We start from the raw sequence: 17309 nt of genomic DNA on the forward strand, positions 1-17309 counted from the left end.
AAGCCTCTTGGCTTGCCTGTTCCAGCGCAGGGTAGGATTGCGCCCTAAATAACAATAACAACAACAATAAAAGTTTCACTTTACCAGCCATTCAAGCCTCTGTTTTATCCTTTTTACAATGGTGGAGGAGGGGCTGCCTTCTGGAGCATTTGTTGAGTATCTGAAGCATTCTGATGCCTTGTTTTCCCCTTTGCCTGGCCTTTGATAAGAGCCAAGGCACGTTTGCCCACCTGCAAGCAAATGCACACTTGTGGCCCTATTTTGCTTTCTCTAGGTCTCAATACATTTTCCTCATCAGTTACCAGCTTGCCAGTTTCATGACTCACCAAAAATTGCATTGTGGCCCCCTGGTGGGTCCTGACCCACAGTTGGGAACTGCTGCACTATGTTGAATGAGAGTGAGAGAAATTTGCACTACACATTGAACCAGTGGGGGAGAAATGAGGCATTTCTCCTAGAGTGGTTTTTGCAAGCTGCATTTGCTGGCTCTGGTGTGTATCAGCTAGCAATATTCACTGTAGTTGCTGCACTTCGCATACTCCAACATCCACAGCCTTACACACAAGCATACCATGGGCATGAAACATGGTGGCCGATGTGTTCCTTGGCCAGGGGTGTCTTAAATCAACCCCCTATAGAAGATAACAAACTCCTTTGCCCAATTGTACAAGAGATACATGATCAGGCACATTCACAGCCACAGAGTACTGTGAGGACTCATTTTCCATACATTTTTCAAGGAAGTCAGACAGAGACATGTTACAGTCAATAACATTCTTTAATTCAATCAGTTAAAGAAGGTGCTGCATCTATAAACTTTTATTATGGAAAAAAATTGTAATTAACACATGCGTATTACACCCCGCTCGGAGAGTGGCACTTGGGGAAGGAGGGGTAGTGCCGAGGGCTGACTGGGACAGGGGAGGGGACTGGAGGAGCTGGCTCACCACATCACGGCAGCTGGTTCCCTTCTTTGGGGTGAGGGTGAGCAAAGGGGATGGTGCAAGCTACATGAAATGAAGGCTGGTTTAGCAGAGGGAGCCATTTTGCAGGCCTGAGAAACCCTCCTCTGTGGTGAAACCTGCAGGTGGGGGATGTGGTTAGCAAGGGTGGGAGGGGCTTCCATGAACCCCACCTGGAGGCGGTTTGATTGCAATCCCTGTAAACATTTTTTGTTCACATTTCTGAAGCTGAATGCATAAAAAGTTTGATCGATTTCTCTTCCTGTCTCAGTTTGTTCGCTGGTGTCAGCAAAGGCATCGGTTTAAGGCACTTCCCTTAATTCGGCTGCAGTGTGATGAGTTCTTTTTGTTTTCAAAACCAAACCAATAGCAACGAACAGCTTCATAAAGAACGAAAGGAGTAGGTGCTGAAGGGGTGGTGGGGTAAGGAGTTGGGAGACTGCTGCTCTGGAGCACCAGGCTGGCATTGGTAGAAATGGGCCCTTTGGGTCTGGGCTAGGCAAGACTGCAGGTGGATGTCTTTATGATTGGCGTCTTTCTAGTAAAATTTCACACTTGCCAAAAAAATGTGTGCTCTCTGCACTTGGAATGAGCAGGTGTCATCCTAACATCCACAGTGGGCCTCAGCCAAGGTAGTGGTGCCACAATGTATGGGGGGAAAGGTCATTCCGGAACATAGAGTGGTCCAGGGAAGGCCATCGGCCCCTGGCAGCTGAACCACTTCCTGTGAAAGAGTTTTCAGGAATCAAGGCCAGAGACAACAGAATTGAATCAGTGAGGAGGATTTGCTCCTGCAAAAGAAAGCAACAGTAATGGAAGACATTACCAAACTCTCCCCACAAAGCTGGGCAAGAAGGTTCTGGGAAAAAGGAAGAGGCCCCCACACTTGTTGGGCTGTCTTGTCATCTCAAATCAGTTGGTTCTGCTTCATGATGTTTGGAGGGGATGCCTTGAAAAAGCACCCAATGGAAACAGGACCTGCTTTTGCAAACATTTGGCCTCTCTCCTGCACACATATGCTGGCACCCTGGGGTCCTCCCACTGGCTCATCTGAACCTTCTCATGGCCTCACTAAAGGGAAACCTGAATGACCACTGAAATCACCATGTCTCCTGACAAAAGGCATGTTGGCTCAAGCCACTGGGATGTGGCTATCACCTTGCCTTCTTTGCCAGATTGCAGCTGCCTGTGGCAAAAAAAGCTGTAAGGCCTTTGGAAATATGCAGGGGCCCAAACCACTGCTTCCCATAGCACTTCAGCACTTTGGGGCTGGATTTCTAGACAGCACTGCTCTGGGCCAAACTAGATGGGACAGTCAGCTGCAGACCCAACTTTTCCATGTGGATCTGTTCCTTCATATATAAAGCAGGATGGATGTCCCCTAATTTTAAGAGCAAAAGGGGTGCATGGATGAGGGGTACTAAAACCTTTCCCTACCTACAGCATACCTTTTTGCTTCCTGTCCCCCAGAAGCTCTGATTCCAAAAGTGAGTCTGTGGGGAGGAGAGCTCTTGGGGGAAGGGGCTATGAGGAGGTAAGCTGCAGCTGCTCCAGCAGCAGCAGCCCTCTACAGGTCAGCAGGTGTTCTACCAGCACCATAGAGGTGCCCAACCCCAAATGAACAGGATGGAGGAACTCAAGTATCAACTTTGCCGCTGAAAAATTACCTCTTAGGCACTTTACAATTTGATAAAAGGGATGATGGGATGTATGTGAAGGGGGGGGGAGAATGGATCTATTCTTGATGTTTCTGAGCAGCTCCTCCAGAAAGCACGGGAATGGGGAAAGAAGGGACACAGACCCCCCCATCACCCACCAAAACAGACACATACACATTACCTCATAGCCCTCGGCACTCCCCTCCACTGGGCTTCCCATCTCTGCTCTGGGGAAGGGATTGGTGGGGACAAGGGAAGAGGGAAGCCAATGATTTTTTTTTTCTTTTTTGAAATATATGTATTTTTTTTTTTAGTTTTTAAACATTTTTAAACATTTTTTTCTCTCTTTTTTTACTTTAAATTCACATAACACGATAAGCCATTCCAATGGAGAAAGCTGAAGAAAGCTCAGGCAAAAATGATAAAACAGTTTGGATTTTTTCTTTTTTTTTTCCTATATTTTTTGTCGTGAAGCAATATTGACAGTTATAACATATGGCTACCTGCATTCTGCTAGACACGGAAGAAACCTCAGAAAGAACAAAAACAGACAAAGAACTACCTTTTATTTTCAAGTGCAGAGGGAGTGGGAGGTGGGAGGGAGGCGGAATGGGAAGAACAGACTCAAAGACACAAAGGGAGCATTGGGGGAGGGGAGGCGATGGGAAAGGGGTATGAGGAGAAAAAGCACACCAAATTCCATTAGTACTATATATATATACTGTACTGTACTCATATATATACTGCGTTTCTTAACCAAGGAAGAAACTTGTTCCAAGGGGCAGGGGTGGGATGCAGTCAGGGAAGCTGCAGTTTCATGGATCTCAAGGTTTTGCTGCCGAGCGAGAGAAGTGTGTCTGGGGCTAATGGGGAGGGGGGGATATGCTGAAAGTAGGGTGGGGGAGGGAGCAAAAAGAGGAGACGGAGGTGTTGAACATGTCTACATAAGGAAAGAGAGGAATGTTCTAAAGGGAGGAAGCTCCATATAAAGCAGACCAGGGGAATCACTTTCAGCCCACTTAGTGACCTAAGTGGTCAAAGGGCTGAAGCACAAGCCAAGGGGGACACATCTCCCTCCCCCCACCACACAAGGAGCTGGAGGAAGGGCAAGGAGAGTCTCAAGCTGTTTGTTGGACTGAGCCCTGTGAGGGCAATTCACCCCCAAACAAAACCATCTTCGGACATTCAAGTCCATGTAACAACACTGTGGGCTCTGAAATGAGCCAACCCTTCGTGAGGTATCAAACCTCATGGGATTCCATCTGAGCATCACCTGGGAGAGAAGGGCCACATCCAGAGCCCCATCTGTGCTAACAAGTGACTCAGAGCTCCACACAAGATGGCTGACAAGTCCAATCGCAGAAATGCTGTCATGGGAAATGCCTGCAGCCTTCAGTATTGCTGTTTTGGCAGTGTGCTTTCTCCACTCGCTCCTCGATGCTGCTAGCCCTCTCTTTTGCATGGGGCAGCAGAAGCCAGGCCTAAGAGGACAAAGGCACCACAGCACTGAGCCATGGCATCTTCCTCTTGTTGGGCAAGTCTAGGCTTTTTATTGCTTTTCCCCGTGTTGAGCACATTTCAGGGGGAGGGGTGGAACTTCCTGTACCCACCCCCCTGGCAGAGCATGTCATCTGTTCCAGCGAAAGATGGGTTTACAAAGGCACTATGTCAGCTGGCCAGTTAAGCATGGTGAGAGTAAGGCAAAGTCATCCATCTTGGTCCTTCCCTGAAGATAGAAGTTTCTCCAGTCAACCTTCCATGCTCTGTGAGGATGCAGGGTGGAGTTGGGTCTGGGCTTTTGCTCTTCCCCCTGTCCCCCTGCAACACAGCAAGGATGGGAGGGAGGCAAGAGGAAGGACTCCACTAACTATACCAGGAGGCTGTGAGAAAGGCAAACAGAGATTGTAACAAGGTGTGGTTTGTGGGTGGGGAGGAGTTCCATGGGGGAAATGCTGGTGAAATCACAAGTTGGCTCCTCATTGCAAAGAGAAGCCCTTGAGATGGGGGGAGGGATGGGGGGAGAGAGAGAGATAAAGCACACATACTGCAGATTAAGTTGGTTCACAAGGAAGGGGGGCCGAAATGGAGATCAAACACAAATTCAAGTCCTGTGTTTGGCTCTCTTTTGGGAAAGATGGGACAGAAGGACAAAGCAGAAGAGGGTGTGTAGTGGTGATGGAGGGTGGGGAAGGGGTGAAAGGAGCCAGAGCACCATGGCCTGCTCGGGGTGGTCTCCACTCCAGCAGGAACCTTTTCCCTTTGCCATGGCAACCTCACCATCACCCATCTCGCTCGGCAACCTGGGAAGATCCATAAGAAGCTGCCAGATGCTGCTGGTGCGTTTGACTGCAAAGCCCGCTGCCCCTTTCAGCTAAACATAAAGAAGGGATAATGCGTGTTTCCTAAAATGTGCTTTATGATAACAATTAATTGGTTCATAAACTATGTATAATAGAGATTTTAATGTACTTTATATTGTAAGAAGCACCAGGTTTTGTATTTTTTTTATTTTCTCCTTTTATGATTTTTTAGGGTTTTTTTTTTACTTGCTGTCCTTTTCTTTAGCTTTAATTTAGTAGTTTTCTTCAATGCTTTTAACCTGATACAGTGTTTTTTTTACAATTTTATTTTTGCATGTGAAAATTTTTTGCCTTCAGCCCTCCCATAAAACGACAAAACTAATGAGGAAAAGGAAAAAAATAACCAAACCCCGATCATTATCAATTTTAAAAAAAGATTTAAAAAACAAACAAGAAAAAGAAAAAATTAACAAATGAAAAAATAAACAGAAAAAGATTTTTCCCCATACTTACAAAGGTTGGGTTTCTTTTGTCCCTATTTATTTAGAGTCCCTGGGAACAGAAGACTTTGCAACAAAAATAGATTTTTTTCTCTTCTTCTTAACAATCTTTAACATACAAAGATATTAAAACTATGCACTCCATTGCACTTGGCTCAATGCAAACAAAATTGGTTCTTTTAAAACCCCTAATATATATTTTGTTTTTTTATCCCCTCCCCCCCATTCAACACACATTCCTGTGTATTTTCCTTTCTGCTGCCCACACTTTCCAGCCACCAAAATTAAAAAGTCCTCCGTGTCACCCCTTCCAGGTTCTTACTCAGTGTTTACATTCACCCCTCTTCAGGACCCAAACCAGACAGCTGAGCATGTAGGTGGATGACACCATATCCTTTCTGCCCACATGTTGCTGTCACCCAACTGTTGCCCTCTAGCAGATGGCAAGAGGTCAGCATGCTGAGCACTGTGGAGACTCAGAGCCCCTTTTCAGAATTAAACAGCAGTAAACCTCTGCTCTCACACCCACCCACCCACCCCCCTTCCAATTTTTAAGTGCTGAATGTTTGTGGTCACTTGTCTCTGGATTCCTGTCAACTCTACTGCCTGATCAGACTACATAAATCCCTAAAACACACGCGCACAGTGTCTCAAGTAGAAAAGCCATTCAGAGCAATGCTGCAAATCCAGGTTGGAAAGGTTTTTGTTTTTTTTAATTAAAAGATCAAAGTATTTGACTGAATTATTTCTTTTTAAATAATTTAATAACTGAATGAATTTACTGAAGAAATTTAATAACTGAAAAGACACTGTAGCGCTAACAATTATGGTGACCTTCGGCATTTAATCTTTTGGAACATCCCCCCCCCCCCCGATTCTGACTATCCTTTCTTACTGAGTATTGATTTGCCCTCAAAAATTGTCCAGCTTGACAGCAACAAAAGCTTGGTTGTACTTTTCTAAAGACTGGAAGGTAAAGTCTTTCTCAATTTGGGAACGCTCCAAGTGGTGCATATGGCAAATATCATAAAATAAAAATTGTACAACACTTCAAATGGTGCAGTGGGTATTCTGTCCCTTCCCCCCTCGGCCTGGGTTATTTTGCATTAGCAACAAATTGTTGTAGTGCATTTCTCTAGAGCCAAATTAGACATTCATGGCATGACGTGTATGTTAAACATGCCCTGTTCACTTATAGATTGAGGGTGGCTGGGGGCCTACTTTTGACACCAAGAGGGAATGAGCAGGGAAGGGGAAACCACCTTGCAGTGTTTGGCTGCTTTAAACAGTTTCTTTAATGCCTAGCTGATTTCTGGCATTAAAACAGGACTAGAGAGCAGCAAGGTAACATGAGGGAGGGTTGTGATGCGCTTCTCTCCCCTATGTGCACTTTTTGGTATTAAAAAAGCCATTACCCCCCACAACCTTGCTGTATAGGCAGATGGGGCAAGCATATATTTAACAGGCAGACAGTTGCCCCCAGTATCTAAGTTGGCCCCACCAAGTCTCATGCTGGAACTCTAACCCAAAACAGCCAGGCACTGCAGGAAAGGGGGAGGGCAGGCACTGATGGAGGGAGAGGTCTGTTTCCTTAAGAACACCAGGGCAGGAATACTTTCCACTGCCATGTCTGCAGAACTTCTCCATGGTCTGGTGCTCTTCAACAAACAGATGATGGCTCCGGGTTTCAAAAGACAACTGGGCACCTTTCAACCTCACCACACAGCAGGCAGTTGTGTGCCAATCTCAGCTGCTGCTTCTGTTCTCTGCCTATGTCACACATTTGAATCCAACCCACAGTGCTCATTTATAGTACTGTATGAATGTTAGGCTGGAGACTAGACACGAGTTTTAGAGATTTGAAGACATTCCAAATGAAGGCTTGCTGAGTGTAGTGTTTCTGCTCATCCTACTTTTGCCTCCGATAAGCAAGTGTTCCAAAAACCCGTGAAACCTGCTTGCCCAGAGGCTAAAGTGGGACAAAAGGAAGTGTGCGGATATGCCATGGGAAACAATGCCCTTTCAGCCACTCCCTGGAAAGTGACTGGCTGTCTACAGTTGCATTCTCTCTGGTGGGTTATACTTCACCCGGCTCTGGGTTGCATTTTATAGAGGAGGTTGGGTGAGGGCCTTTAGGGGTAATGGAAGCAGCTGAACACCAGTACGAAAATCTATGAAATCCAGGTCTCCAGTCTTACTGGGCAAATGTAGACCTGGCTCATGCCAGTCATGGAGACACCAGGCAGCAGCCAGCCAAACTTCATGGCTTGTAGCAGCCAGTTATGTCAGCCAAACAAAATGTCTACATGTATTTTCTGCAGGCCACTTGCTCCCTTACTATATTCCTCAGGGAAAAGAAACTCCCCCCTCCATGCAGCAGCTGTCCTGCAGCTGTGCAAGGCCAAGTTTTGCAACTCCTCCAGAAGAGCAGGCCTGTGGTAAGGGTGTCCACTGTTAAGGTATGTGTTCGCATGTGCTGGGGGACCTGAGGAGTTCCTATGACATGTGGGAGCTGGGGAGGGGGGCTAGTAGAGCACTCTGCTGCAGATGGAGGGGAGGGGCAGGTCTGCAGCCCTCGGAATTCCTTTCCTTGACCCTGTTTCTCCATTCGGAACTGGAAAATCATTGCACTTGGACAGGGATGCAGATTCCTGGCTCCACCAGCAGCTCCTAGATTAGGTCTGCTCCAGATGTCCCTGCTGATGACTTCTGCATTGACTGGGGATCACTGCAGCAGACAGCAGAAGGGTTTCAGGAGGCTCTTTAGATCAACTGCGTTTCCTGCATGATCATTTGGGAGACAACTCCATGCATTACAAGCTAGGAGCGTAAAATGCTATTGCCCTGGGCAAATTGCACAGTCACACACTCCCTGCATCCTCCTCCTGACCCATTCCATATCAGACAATCCCTAACATTCACTCCACCCCACCCCAGAATCTTGCCCTCACCTATCCCAAGGATACTATGTGGAGTTACTCTGTAACAACCAGTGACCTCTAATGCAAAGGCGGCCACATCTGACAGGGATATAGAATGGAGTGGGGTTAGTCCCAAAGAATTTGGCAAAGCTTGTGACCCAAAGCTCAGCTGGGGTAAGGAGAAAGAGAAGGGCCTCTTCCCTTACATCCCTTTGGAAAAGAAGCCATGGTGTTCTTCTCATGGGTGCAAGAGAGACAGGGGCCACTGCTGCTCCCTTCTCACTTTTTGTGGTGTCATCTGAGACATGAAAAGAGGAAAGTGTGCAAAACTGTGTGTTCAACTGGTGTGCATGCGTGCGTGCATGCATGCAGTGTAGAGATGGTAATATCAAAACTTTACCAGTCAGGCAGCCTCTAATTCTACACAATTCATTTTGTTGTACTGAAGTTTGCTGAGTGCGTTTTTGTATACTGAGCTTTAGGGGTTTTGCTTTTAGTTTGTCTTAACCAAACAATAATCTTCTGTTTAACTTTCTTGGTTGTTGTCACCTGTATGTAGAGGAAGCCAAAGGAAATGCTACAACTCAAGGAGGAAAAGAACAAAGTGGAGAAAAGGGATCAGGAAGAGCATCAAACCATAGTAATAACAGATACCCAACACCTCAAAAGAAAAAGACTGGAACTCAAGGGAAAGTAATGCAGCCCACCCTGTCCAGATCAGGCTAAGAGCTCTGCAGAAACGTGCCTGGCTCAGCCAGTTACCCCAGCGCCAGTGGGGGTACCCACATCAGTGTCGTCTCTCTGCTCTCTTGCCAAAGTATTTAATTTTTTGGTTTGCTTATAATATTTTGAATTGATTCCTCAATGGGTCTCATAAGGGCAAATACTTTGAAGGGGATACTTCAAGGGAACTCTTTCCTAAGAGAAGTGCTTAGTAACAGTTTCTAGACCTTCTGTGGCTTAGCACACCTCTACCACAGTCATGGGGAGTAGGGCTGAGAGTACATTCTGCCTAACCCTGTTGTGATCATACTGTTTCATTTCTGGGATGCAGGAAAAGTTAATCTACAACACGGAACACAGAGAAGCACAAGACACCAAGATGAAGAGAGAAGGGACCAGGTGCCAGGTGTGTGTGTTTCTGAATGAGAGAGTGTGAGTGTAGCTAGGAAAAGCCCGCCCTTTGTTCTGGAATGGAATTTTCTCTGGGCATCTGGCAGTCAGGAGCGTTTCTGCATTTGTTTTTTAACTAATGAGAATAAAGTGTTAATTCAGTTAATGAGGGCGTTTTACTGCACAAGGGAATTTATGTCTGGTGGGAGAAGTTTGTACTGTGAAAGCCAGCCAGGTATTATGGCTCTGATACTGCTCTAATCAAAACCAGTTCCTATACTGAACCAGGGCAAATGCAATCAGCTTAAAAAAAAAACTGGGATATTAGAATGGAATTTTAGGACAAACTTGATCTGCTTGCAGATCCCCACTCTGCCTTTCAGGAATTTTTAAAAGCAACTGAATGGCCGAACAGCACAACCCTCCACAAATGGGCAAATGCGCCTAATTCATTTTAGCATGCTCAAAAACGTTCTTGGAATCAGGCTGGTAGGCAAATGAGACTATTGGAAGTGTCTCCTTTTTCACTCCCAACAAACATAATCCCCAGCAAACCTTGGTGCAGCTTTGGGATTTGAGGCTAGCTTATGCAAATGCTATTCCCCACAATGAATGAAGAATCCCTTTCTTTTAAACCATTGCTTGAATGGCCTGTCCAGAGCTATCCTATATCATTATAACAGAGCATTACATGACTTCTGGAGGTGGTGATGGGATTCCCACATTGCAGAAGACAAATCTCTTCTATGCTGAGGATCGCTGAGGTTCCACATGATCTTTTTAAGCTTCTCATCCATAATGTTACCCAATGTCTCTTACTTTTCCTTGAAGAGGAGCAGCTCGGTGAAGATATGGGTTAAGGACTGAAGATTCTGATTCTCAGGGCTTGAGTGAAAAATTATTATTATTATTATCATCATCATCATCATCATTATTTTTCCTCGCTTGAAGATCCCGTCAGAGGAACCAAGACTGGAGCAGAACAAAATACAAAAAAGAAGAAGCAGAATTGAAATAGAGCATTACAAAATTCCTTCTTTTTTATCCTTGTTTGAAAGTGAACTATTGACACCTGTCAAACTATTTCCAGCATTCCTCCTGCTCCTCCAGCTAAGATTGGCTTTACTTCTTTTGCTTTCTTCTGGCAATGGAAGGGCACCCACCATCCCTTATCCTTTACTAGTCCTAACATGTCCCTCTCTGGTGCCTATGGCGTTCCCTAACCTTGCTCTGCAGCACTAATGCTCTCCTTTGTGGCACCATTCCGTGAATGCCCTGGCAGTTATTTCACACATGAACCCAGAGTTGCCACTGTGTTTACACTCAAGAGGAAGCTGCACCCAAAACAGCTGATACTTGTGCCGTTTGATAAATAAGGTTCTCAATGTCTGTTTTTCAGCTTCATACTTGATGTTTTTTGGTATACAGTACACTTAAAAATCTTAGAGTGGAAGGCAGCACTACGATAATTGTCACTGTCAAAAGTGGCTGCTCCTGTTTGTCCCCTTCCTCACTGACTAGTGAAACTTACCCATGTCCTGATGTCACCGTGCAGTGTGTTTCCCTGCCCTAGCTTCTCATAATTGGCTGCTGCAAGTGGGGAAACACACAGTGTAATGATGTCAAGACTCAGGTACGTTGAATTACACCTGATATTGGGAAGGGGCAAAGATGAGACTCATTTTTGGTGCTAGGCCTGTGTATATTGCAATATCTAATTCTGCCCTTCAGTATGTCATCTGTATACACGCCTTCCTCTAAGGAGCTTAGGGTGGCAAATATGATTACCGTCTCCCATTTTATCCTCACAACAACCCTGTGAGCTAAGAGAGAATAATTAGCTGAAGTAACTGGCACTCAGGAAAGATTTGAATCCAGGTCTCAGCAGGCCACATCTGACATCCTATCTGCTACACCACTGCAGGTGCAATTTGGGCTTCCCACATTCCTTGCATTTGTGCTGAAATTAGAGAACGCTGTTTTCCCTTTAATATCTACAGATGAAACTGATTCTCTCTCTCTCTCTCTCTCTCATGACCTCTTGTGATGTCCTGAAGACTGCCTACTTTCTTAGAAAGCACCATTTTACAGTCTTGACAAGAGCTATGCTTTAATCAGCAAAAACTAAGCTAACAAAAATTCAGTGCAAGTTCAAACTTCCTCTCCTGTTTGAAAAGCAGAGCTTGAACTGTCTGTGCCATGGGATATTTTCATATCACATCTCAGCTGCTGTAGTTACACCTAAGCCCCTTTGCTAGATGCAGCATTTTACCATAGCAGTCTTTCCTCAAGTGAAGGTGAGTTCCAGTCCTTTCCTCCATACCATTCACCACTTCCACTTGCTGACTAGCTTAACCCCCACCTACCTACTTCTTCACCTACAGGCTTCACCCTGTTACATTACACTGCACATTACACAAACATTGCACATTACACTGTTCATCCCAAGAGCAATGGCCTCAAGTGATGGAAAGAAAATGGACTGTTCTTCCACTCATTCTCTCAGCCAACTGTGTATCACTAAGGCCTCTTCAAAGGGTGGGACAAGGGGTGTGGCCAAACCTGCTTGGCCAAACTGGACCTCATCCCTATTCCTTGGAACTGATCGTGGCTTCATGCCAGAGTTGGCATCAGAAGCCAACATATGTAGACACTGTAGCCCTTGCTCTTGCTCACTCTCACAGCCTTTTGCACTTCTGCCTAAACTGGAGCTGGCACTGTGTCTGGCCCTTGAGAAGGAGGGGAAGGCTGATTCTAAGCCATGTTATGTGTAGCTCAAGTAGTGAAAGGACTGTACTGTATTTTAATCTAGGACAGGGGTGTCCAAACGTTTTGGCAGGAGGGCCACATCATCTATCTGACACTGTGGGGCCGGGGGGGGGAGTTCATTTACATTTCAAATTTGAATAAATTTACATAAATGAATACATTAGAGATGGAACTTATATGAATGAATGAAGGTCTTGCAATAGCCCATGTCCTATAAAAGGCCTTGCACAAAGCAAGACTGGCCTTTCCTTTGCTGCCACTGCTGCATCACAGATGTGAAACAGCAAGCAGTCGAGGGAGCCCTCATCCCACAGCTCACATGAGAGGTTGAACAGTTGGCTGTCATGCAGTTGTGTTGGGCCAGCGCGGGCTCCAGCAAGTCTCTGGAGGGCCAGAGCTCATTGGAGACTGGGGGCTCTCAGAGGGCCGGATTGGAAGTCCTTGAGGGCTGCAAGTGGCCCCAGGGCCGGGGTTTGGGCACCCCTGATCTATGATATATGCCATTGCATCCTGAACTCTGCCTCAGAGTTCAAAATTCCATCAAAACTGAACAGTCAGAGACAGAGAAGCAGCACTGCATGGAGATAATCTGCTGCCTGGCAGCGCCAGTTAGGGTGGAAAGAAATCACACTATGGACTGAACTAACATCTGGGGCACAGAGGGAAAGCACTGATATTGATGGGGGTGGGGGGTGAGAAAGCAAAGAGAATCACTTCAGAAAATTCTGATTCTCAGGAGAAAAAACAGGAACTGCAAATGGCCACCAGGAGGAGCTCGGCTACCATTATTGGGAAAGATAGGAAATTGCTCTCCCTTTCCCAGCTCTCTTTTTGCACCCCCCTCCCCTCCAGTGCCAAATGCTCTCCCAGCCTACTCTGGAACTATTGCACATGCCTCTTCTGCTAGGTGAAGCTCACCTCTCTGTATTTCCATTGGATGAAGTCTCACAGAGAGACCTGGGGATCACTGTTAGGATGCTCTTTATAAAAATACCTGGAATACCAGTGCCAACATCAGATAAGGCAAAAATTCAGTCCACCTTCCTTGTCTGATCACCAGACTTCATTCCCTTCTCAAAGCCAAAAACAGGAGCCAGGAATTCTGGTTCCCAGTCACTCTCTTTTCTTTAAACTACACCCTTTTTCTGGAACTGTGGTTCTTGGTCCAGACCAATACTGAGAACAAATTATTGAGAATTTTATCCTACCCGGATTATTTTTAGATAAAGGCTCATTCTACAGGAGATAAGAGAAAGAGCACAGATGATGAAAGGATAACAGCTGGGGGATACACTGATGCAAATTTTTCAGACTAAGCACAGCACTTCGTCAGCCTACCTTTCTCCCCTAGCCCTGCCTCTCCACTTGCATGTAGAACCCAGGTTTACTTATTTCTATGGTTTATTTATTTAAGCAAGTAGTTCCTCTTTCTTTGCTAGAAGCATTTCAGATATTTTTTTCTCTCTCATTCTGTTTGCTTCAAACCTCTCTCAATTTGGCCAATCCATAATCCTTTCATAAAATAAGATGCCAGTTCTTACACCCAAGGGAATGCAAGCCAGCCAACCAGATTGCTAACCATTACTCACTGTAACAAACTTCAGCCAATCAAGTGCAAATTTACTCCCAATCCAAAGCCTCTGACTGGCTGAGGTGTGCAGTGATGCTTTGCTTTCTAAGCCTATCACAAGGCATTGTGAGGTAAGAGCATCACTGCATCAGAGGCAAGAACTGACATCTTCTGAAGGGGCGAAAAGCCTATACAAATTAGGGATTTGGAAACAATCAATCAAACAAAAAACAACAGCACAGTACTTATTGGGCGTCTCTGCTCTCTGTTTGGTTGGAACTTGAGGCTATGTGCCTAGAAAGCCAATCAGAATGCTGTGCCTCAGTAACAAGCCAGTCAGGAGTTGTCACTCCACGATGACAACGTCCACTTGGCAATGAGGGATGATCCATCTCCAGATGTCCCTCTGTGTCATAGTCTCTCTGCTTTCAGATGCCTTGAGCAGGCCCTGGTAGTCATGTGACTATTCTCTGGGAGCGCCATTTCTGACAGCAAATCTGCACTGCAGCTGACCTTGCCTCAACCATCCTGGAATGACATCAGGCTTTATTAGCACCACTGCAAATCTGTGGATCTCAGACAAGTGCTGATGTGCCAGTGATCAACGCAAACTGCAAGGCAACAAATGTGTTTGGGTATGTGCTTTGTCAGGAGCAGTGCTGGTGCTACATCAAACTGGTTTCACTTTACATGGTACAACACATATCCTTTCTCCCACTTCCTCCTGCACTGGACTGCGGAAGCTAATAGTTCGTCACCAGCTCTGGATTCAGCTAATAACCCCATGTGTGTGGCTACCAGTGATCTGAGACGGTTTTATTTATGAAGTACTTTTTAACCCTGACCTTTTGATCCAAGAGGATTGCCAAGACAGCTGGCATGTTAGCTGTCCACGTCTGTTAGTCCTAAAGCTGCCTTCCCTCATTTCAGCCCCATTTCCAGAAGATCCCATAGACAGCTAATTACTAGGTTGCTAAGAGCTGGAATGGGCTCCTCATGAGAGAAATCAGAACAACTCTGCCACTTCAAATTTCCTGCTATAGAGATCTAACAGAGGATTATAGGGCCTCTGCACCAATTGCTTCCCAGTTCTAGTAGATGGTCTGCTTCAGATCTACATAATTTGTACTGCTATTCTGGTTCTGATATGAATCAGCTCCAGGGCCAAAAATTGCACCAGGCCAGGGGGGAACAATTACCTCTTTATCTGCCAGGTGCAATAAAGGCAAGTGGATAGATTCAAATTTGTGGGTATGTTTTGCCCTGCCTCCTAGGGCGAAATCCTAACTTGCACTGGAACAGGCTAGCCAGGAGGCTTGCACTGTATCCAGCGCAAGATTGTGGCCAGAAGCAGCTCATCCAGAGGTAAGGGGAAACATTTCCCCTTACCTCTGGGTAAGGGCTGCTGGCCACAATGGGTGTCCTCGGACTTGCGCCACCTCTGGAGGTGGCAGAAGTCCGAGGAGAGTGGAGTGGCTTGAAGCCGCCCCGTTCTCCCCAGGAACAGGGGTTGGGATCCGGCATAACTGCTGGATCCCAGCCCCACCTCCCACTTCCCCCTGCCTGCCCGCTCCCAGGGTCGCCCATCGCCCGCTCTCCTTCTGCCCAGGAATGCCTCCCTCCCTCCTCCCCCCTGCCTCCACCATGCCTACCTTTTCCACTGGTGTTGGTGCTGGCGGGCCGACACAAGCAACACAGGGGAAGCTGGGGCGGAGGCTTATGTCAGCCTCCGCAGGCTGGCGCTTCTCGGAGTGCCGGCCTGGCTTTTCCTCGAGGAGGCGCAAATGTGCTTTACGGCACATTTGTGAACATCCTAGGCCGGCCCAAGGGACTTGGGCCAGCCTAACTGCAAGTTAGGATTGCGCCCTTGGTATTTAAAAAAATTTTAAAAGACCAAACTAGGCGCAATAGGGGTAGCCATGTGTATTTACATAAATGCCTGTCCTTTTCACATATAAAGCAGGTGGATAGGTTGGTTGTTTTAAACAAAAAGGCATGTATATGTGAGAGGAACTAAACCCTTTCCTGCGCTTCACTTCACTTACTTCACTGCACTCCATTGCTTCAAGGACTTTTTCCCCAGTCTGGCTCACTTCCAGTAATGAAGCAGGGCTGGGAGAAAAACGTTTCAAGCAACAGAAAGCAATTAGGACAGAGGGATGATTTTGTGTACTTCTTTACATTTAAAAAGACCCCCCCACACACACTTTATAAGTGAATGAGGCACTATACACAACATACGCACTATAAAAGCCTTTTTATTCTACATTTACCCTTATCTTACCATATTTGCATCCTGGATGGTGTAGTTTGTTTGGTTTGTTCTGCTCCTGCCTCTGTTGTTTGTTGTCTGTTGTTTTGTGATTGAGATTTTCTTATTTTTACTATGCTCCTAATTTTGATGGCTCAATGTCGGTTGAAACGCAGCACAGGGATGCCAATAAATAAATAAATGCATACAGCTGCCCCTTCAGATCTAGTTTAACCCTGTTGTTTTCCAGGGTAAAACAACATCCCTGGAAAGAGCAGAGAAGGAGGCAGCCACATGCCAGCCACACCAAGCAGGAGAGAAGCAAGTTTATCTGTGGCACTGGCATAGCTTTAGACTTTAAGCCAAGTGGGCCGAGACTGGGTCAGTGCTAGGTTCTGCATGCACAGTTGCCATTAAATGCATGTTTAATAACAACTACCACAAAAGTGGTGTGGCCAAGAGCAAAGGTCTGTCACACCTCGCGGGACCTGCAGCTGTTCCTGTGGGCAACAGCCAGAAGCCACAGCTGAGAGGGGGGAACTGGAAGACACTCTCCTTCATCTCTTTTGCCCAGTTCTGTCTGTCTTTTTCTTCCCCTCTTTTGTCCTCCTCCATCTGCCTGAATCCAGAGTTCAGAAAAGTCACTGGTTACTGTGGTAACATCTGCCCTCCCCCGCAAATATACTGTAGCCTAGCCAATGAAGCAGGGAATATCTCTCCCCCCTGCACACACAAAACACACATGCACACATTAAAAAGGCCCTTGGCAAAGCTAAGAGCCCACCTGGCAGTGCCTGGGCTGAGAAATATCTCAGTATCTCCCAACCGTCTTATGCATGATGGGACAGAGCAACCCCTCCCTTTCCACCCAGAGTCCTAGAAAGGATGAGAAACTGTTTGGAAAGTAAAAAGAAATCAAGGGGGAAAGAAGTATCAGTGCTCTAAAGAAAGCGATAGAGATGGAAAAAAAGAAATGGGAAATGAAATAAAACTCAAGAGGCAAAACAGAAAAGAAGGAAAAAGCAAGAAGTAGGGAAGTTGCTGGCGGAAGTGCCCCTGCTATTCCTGCGGCTGTGCTGGGCCCTGCTCCAGCCTTGCTCTGGACCATTGTTTCCCTGCCCGGCCCCCCAAGTCCAAGTTCATCTGGGTGTGACATCATGTCTCGTTGCTCAGGGAAACCAGACGGGCCAGACGTGACATTGGTTATGGGATGGGGAAGGGGAGCAGATCCCGTTCCTGTTCTGTTCTGGCTCCTTCGCTCACCG

At 46.3% G+C, this 17309-nt stretch overlaps 1 protein-coding gene across 7 annotated transcripts in view; it reads right to left on the reverse strand.

Annotated features, from left to right (window-relative positions):
* Positions 1–759: 759 nt before the first annotated feature.
* Positions 760–17309, reverse strand: part of NFIX (nuclear factor I X) — a 240439-nt gene continuing 223889 nt past the window's right edge. For all 7 annotated transcript variants that reach the window (XM_066618211.1, XM_066618209.1, XM_066618206.1 and 4 more), the window contains one exon: positions 760–10426. In XM_066618211.1, coding sequence (XP_066474308.1) covers positions 10412–10426 — 15 coding nt within the window. In that variant the 3' untranslated portion in view covers positions 760–10411. The remainder of the gene's footprint in view (positions 10427–17309) is intronic.

Source organism: Tiliqua scincoides, chromosome 2, assembly GCF_035046505.1.
Source record: "Tiliqua scincoides isolate rTilSci1 chromosome 2, rTilSci1.hap2, whole genome shotgun sequence".
NCBI lineage: Eukaryota > Metazoa > Chordata > Lepidosauria > Squamata > Scincidae > Tiliqua > Tiliqua scincoides.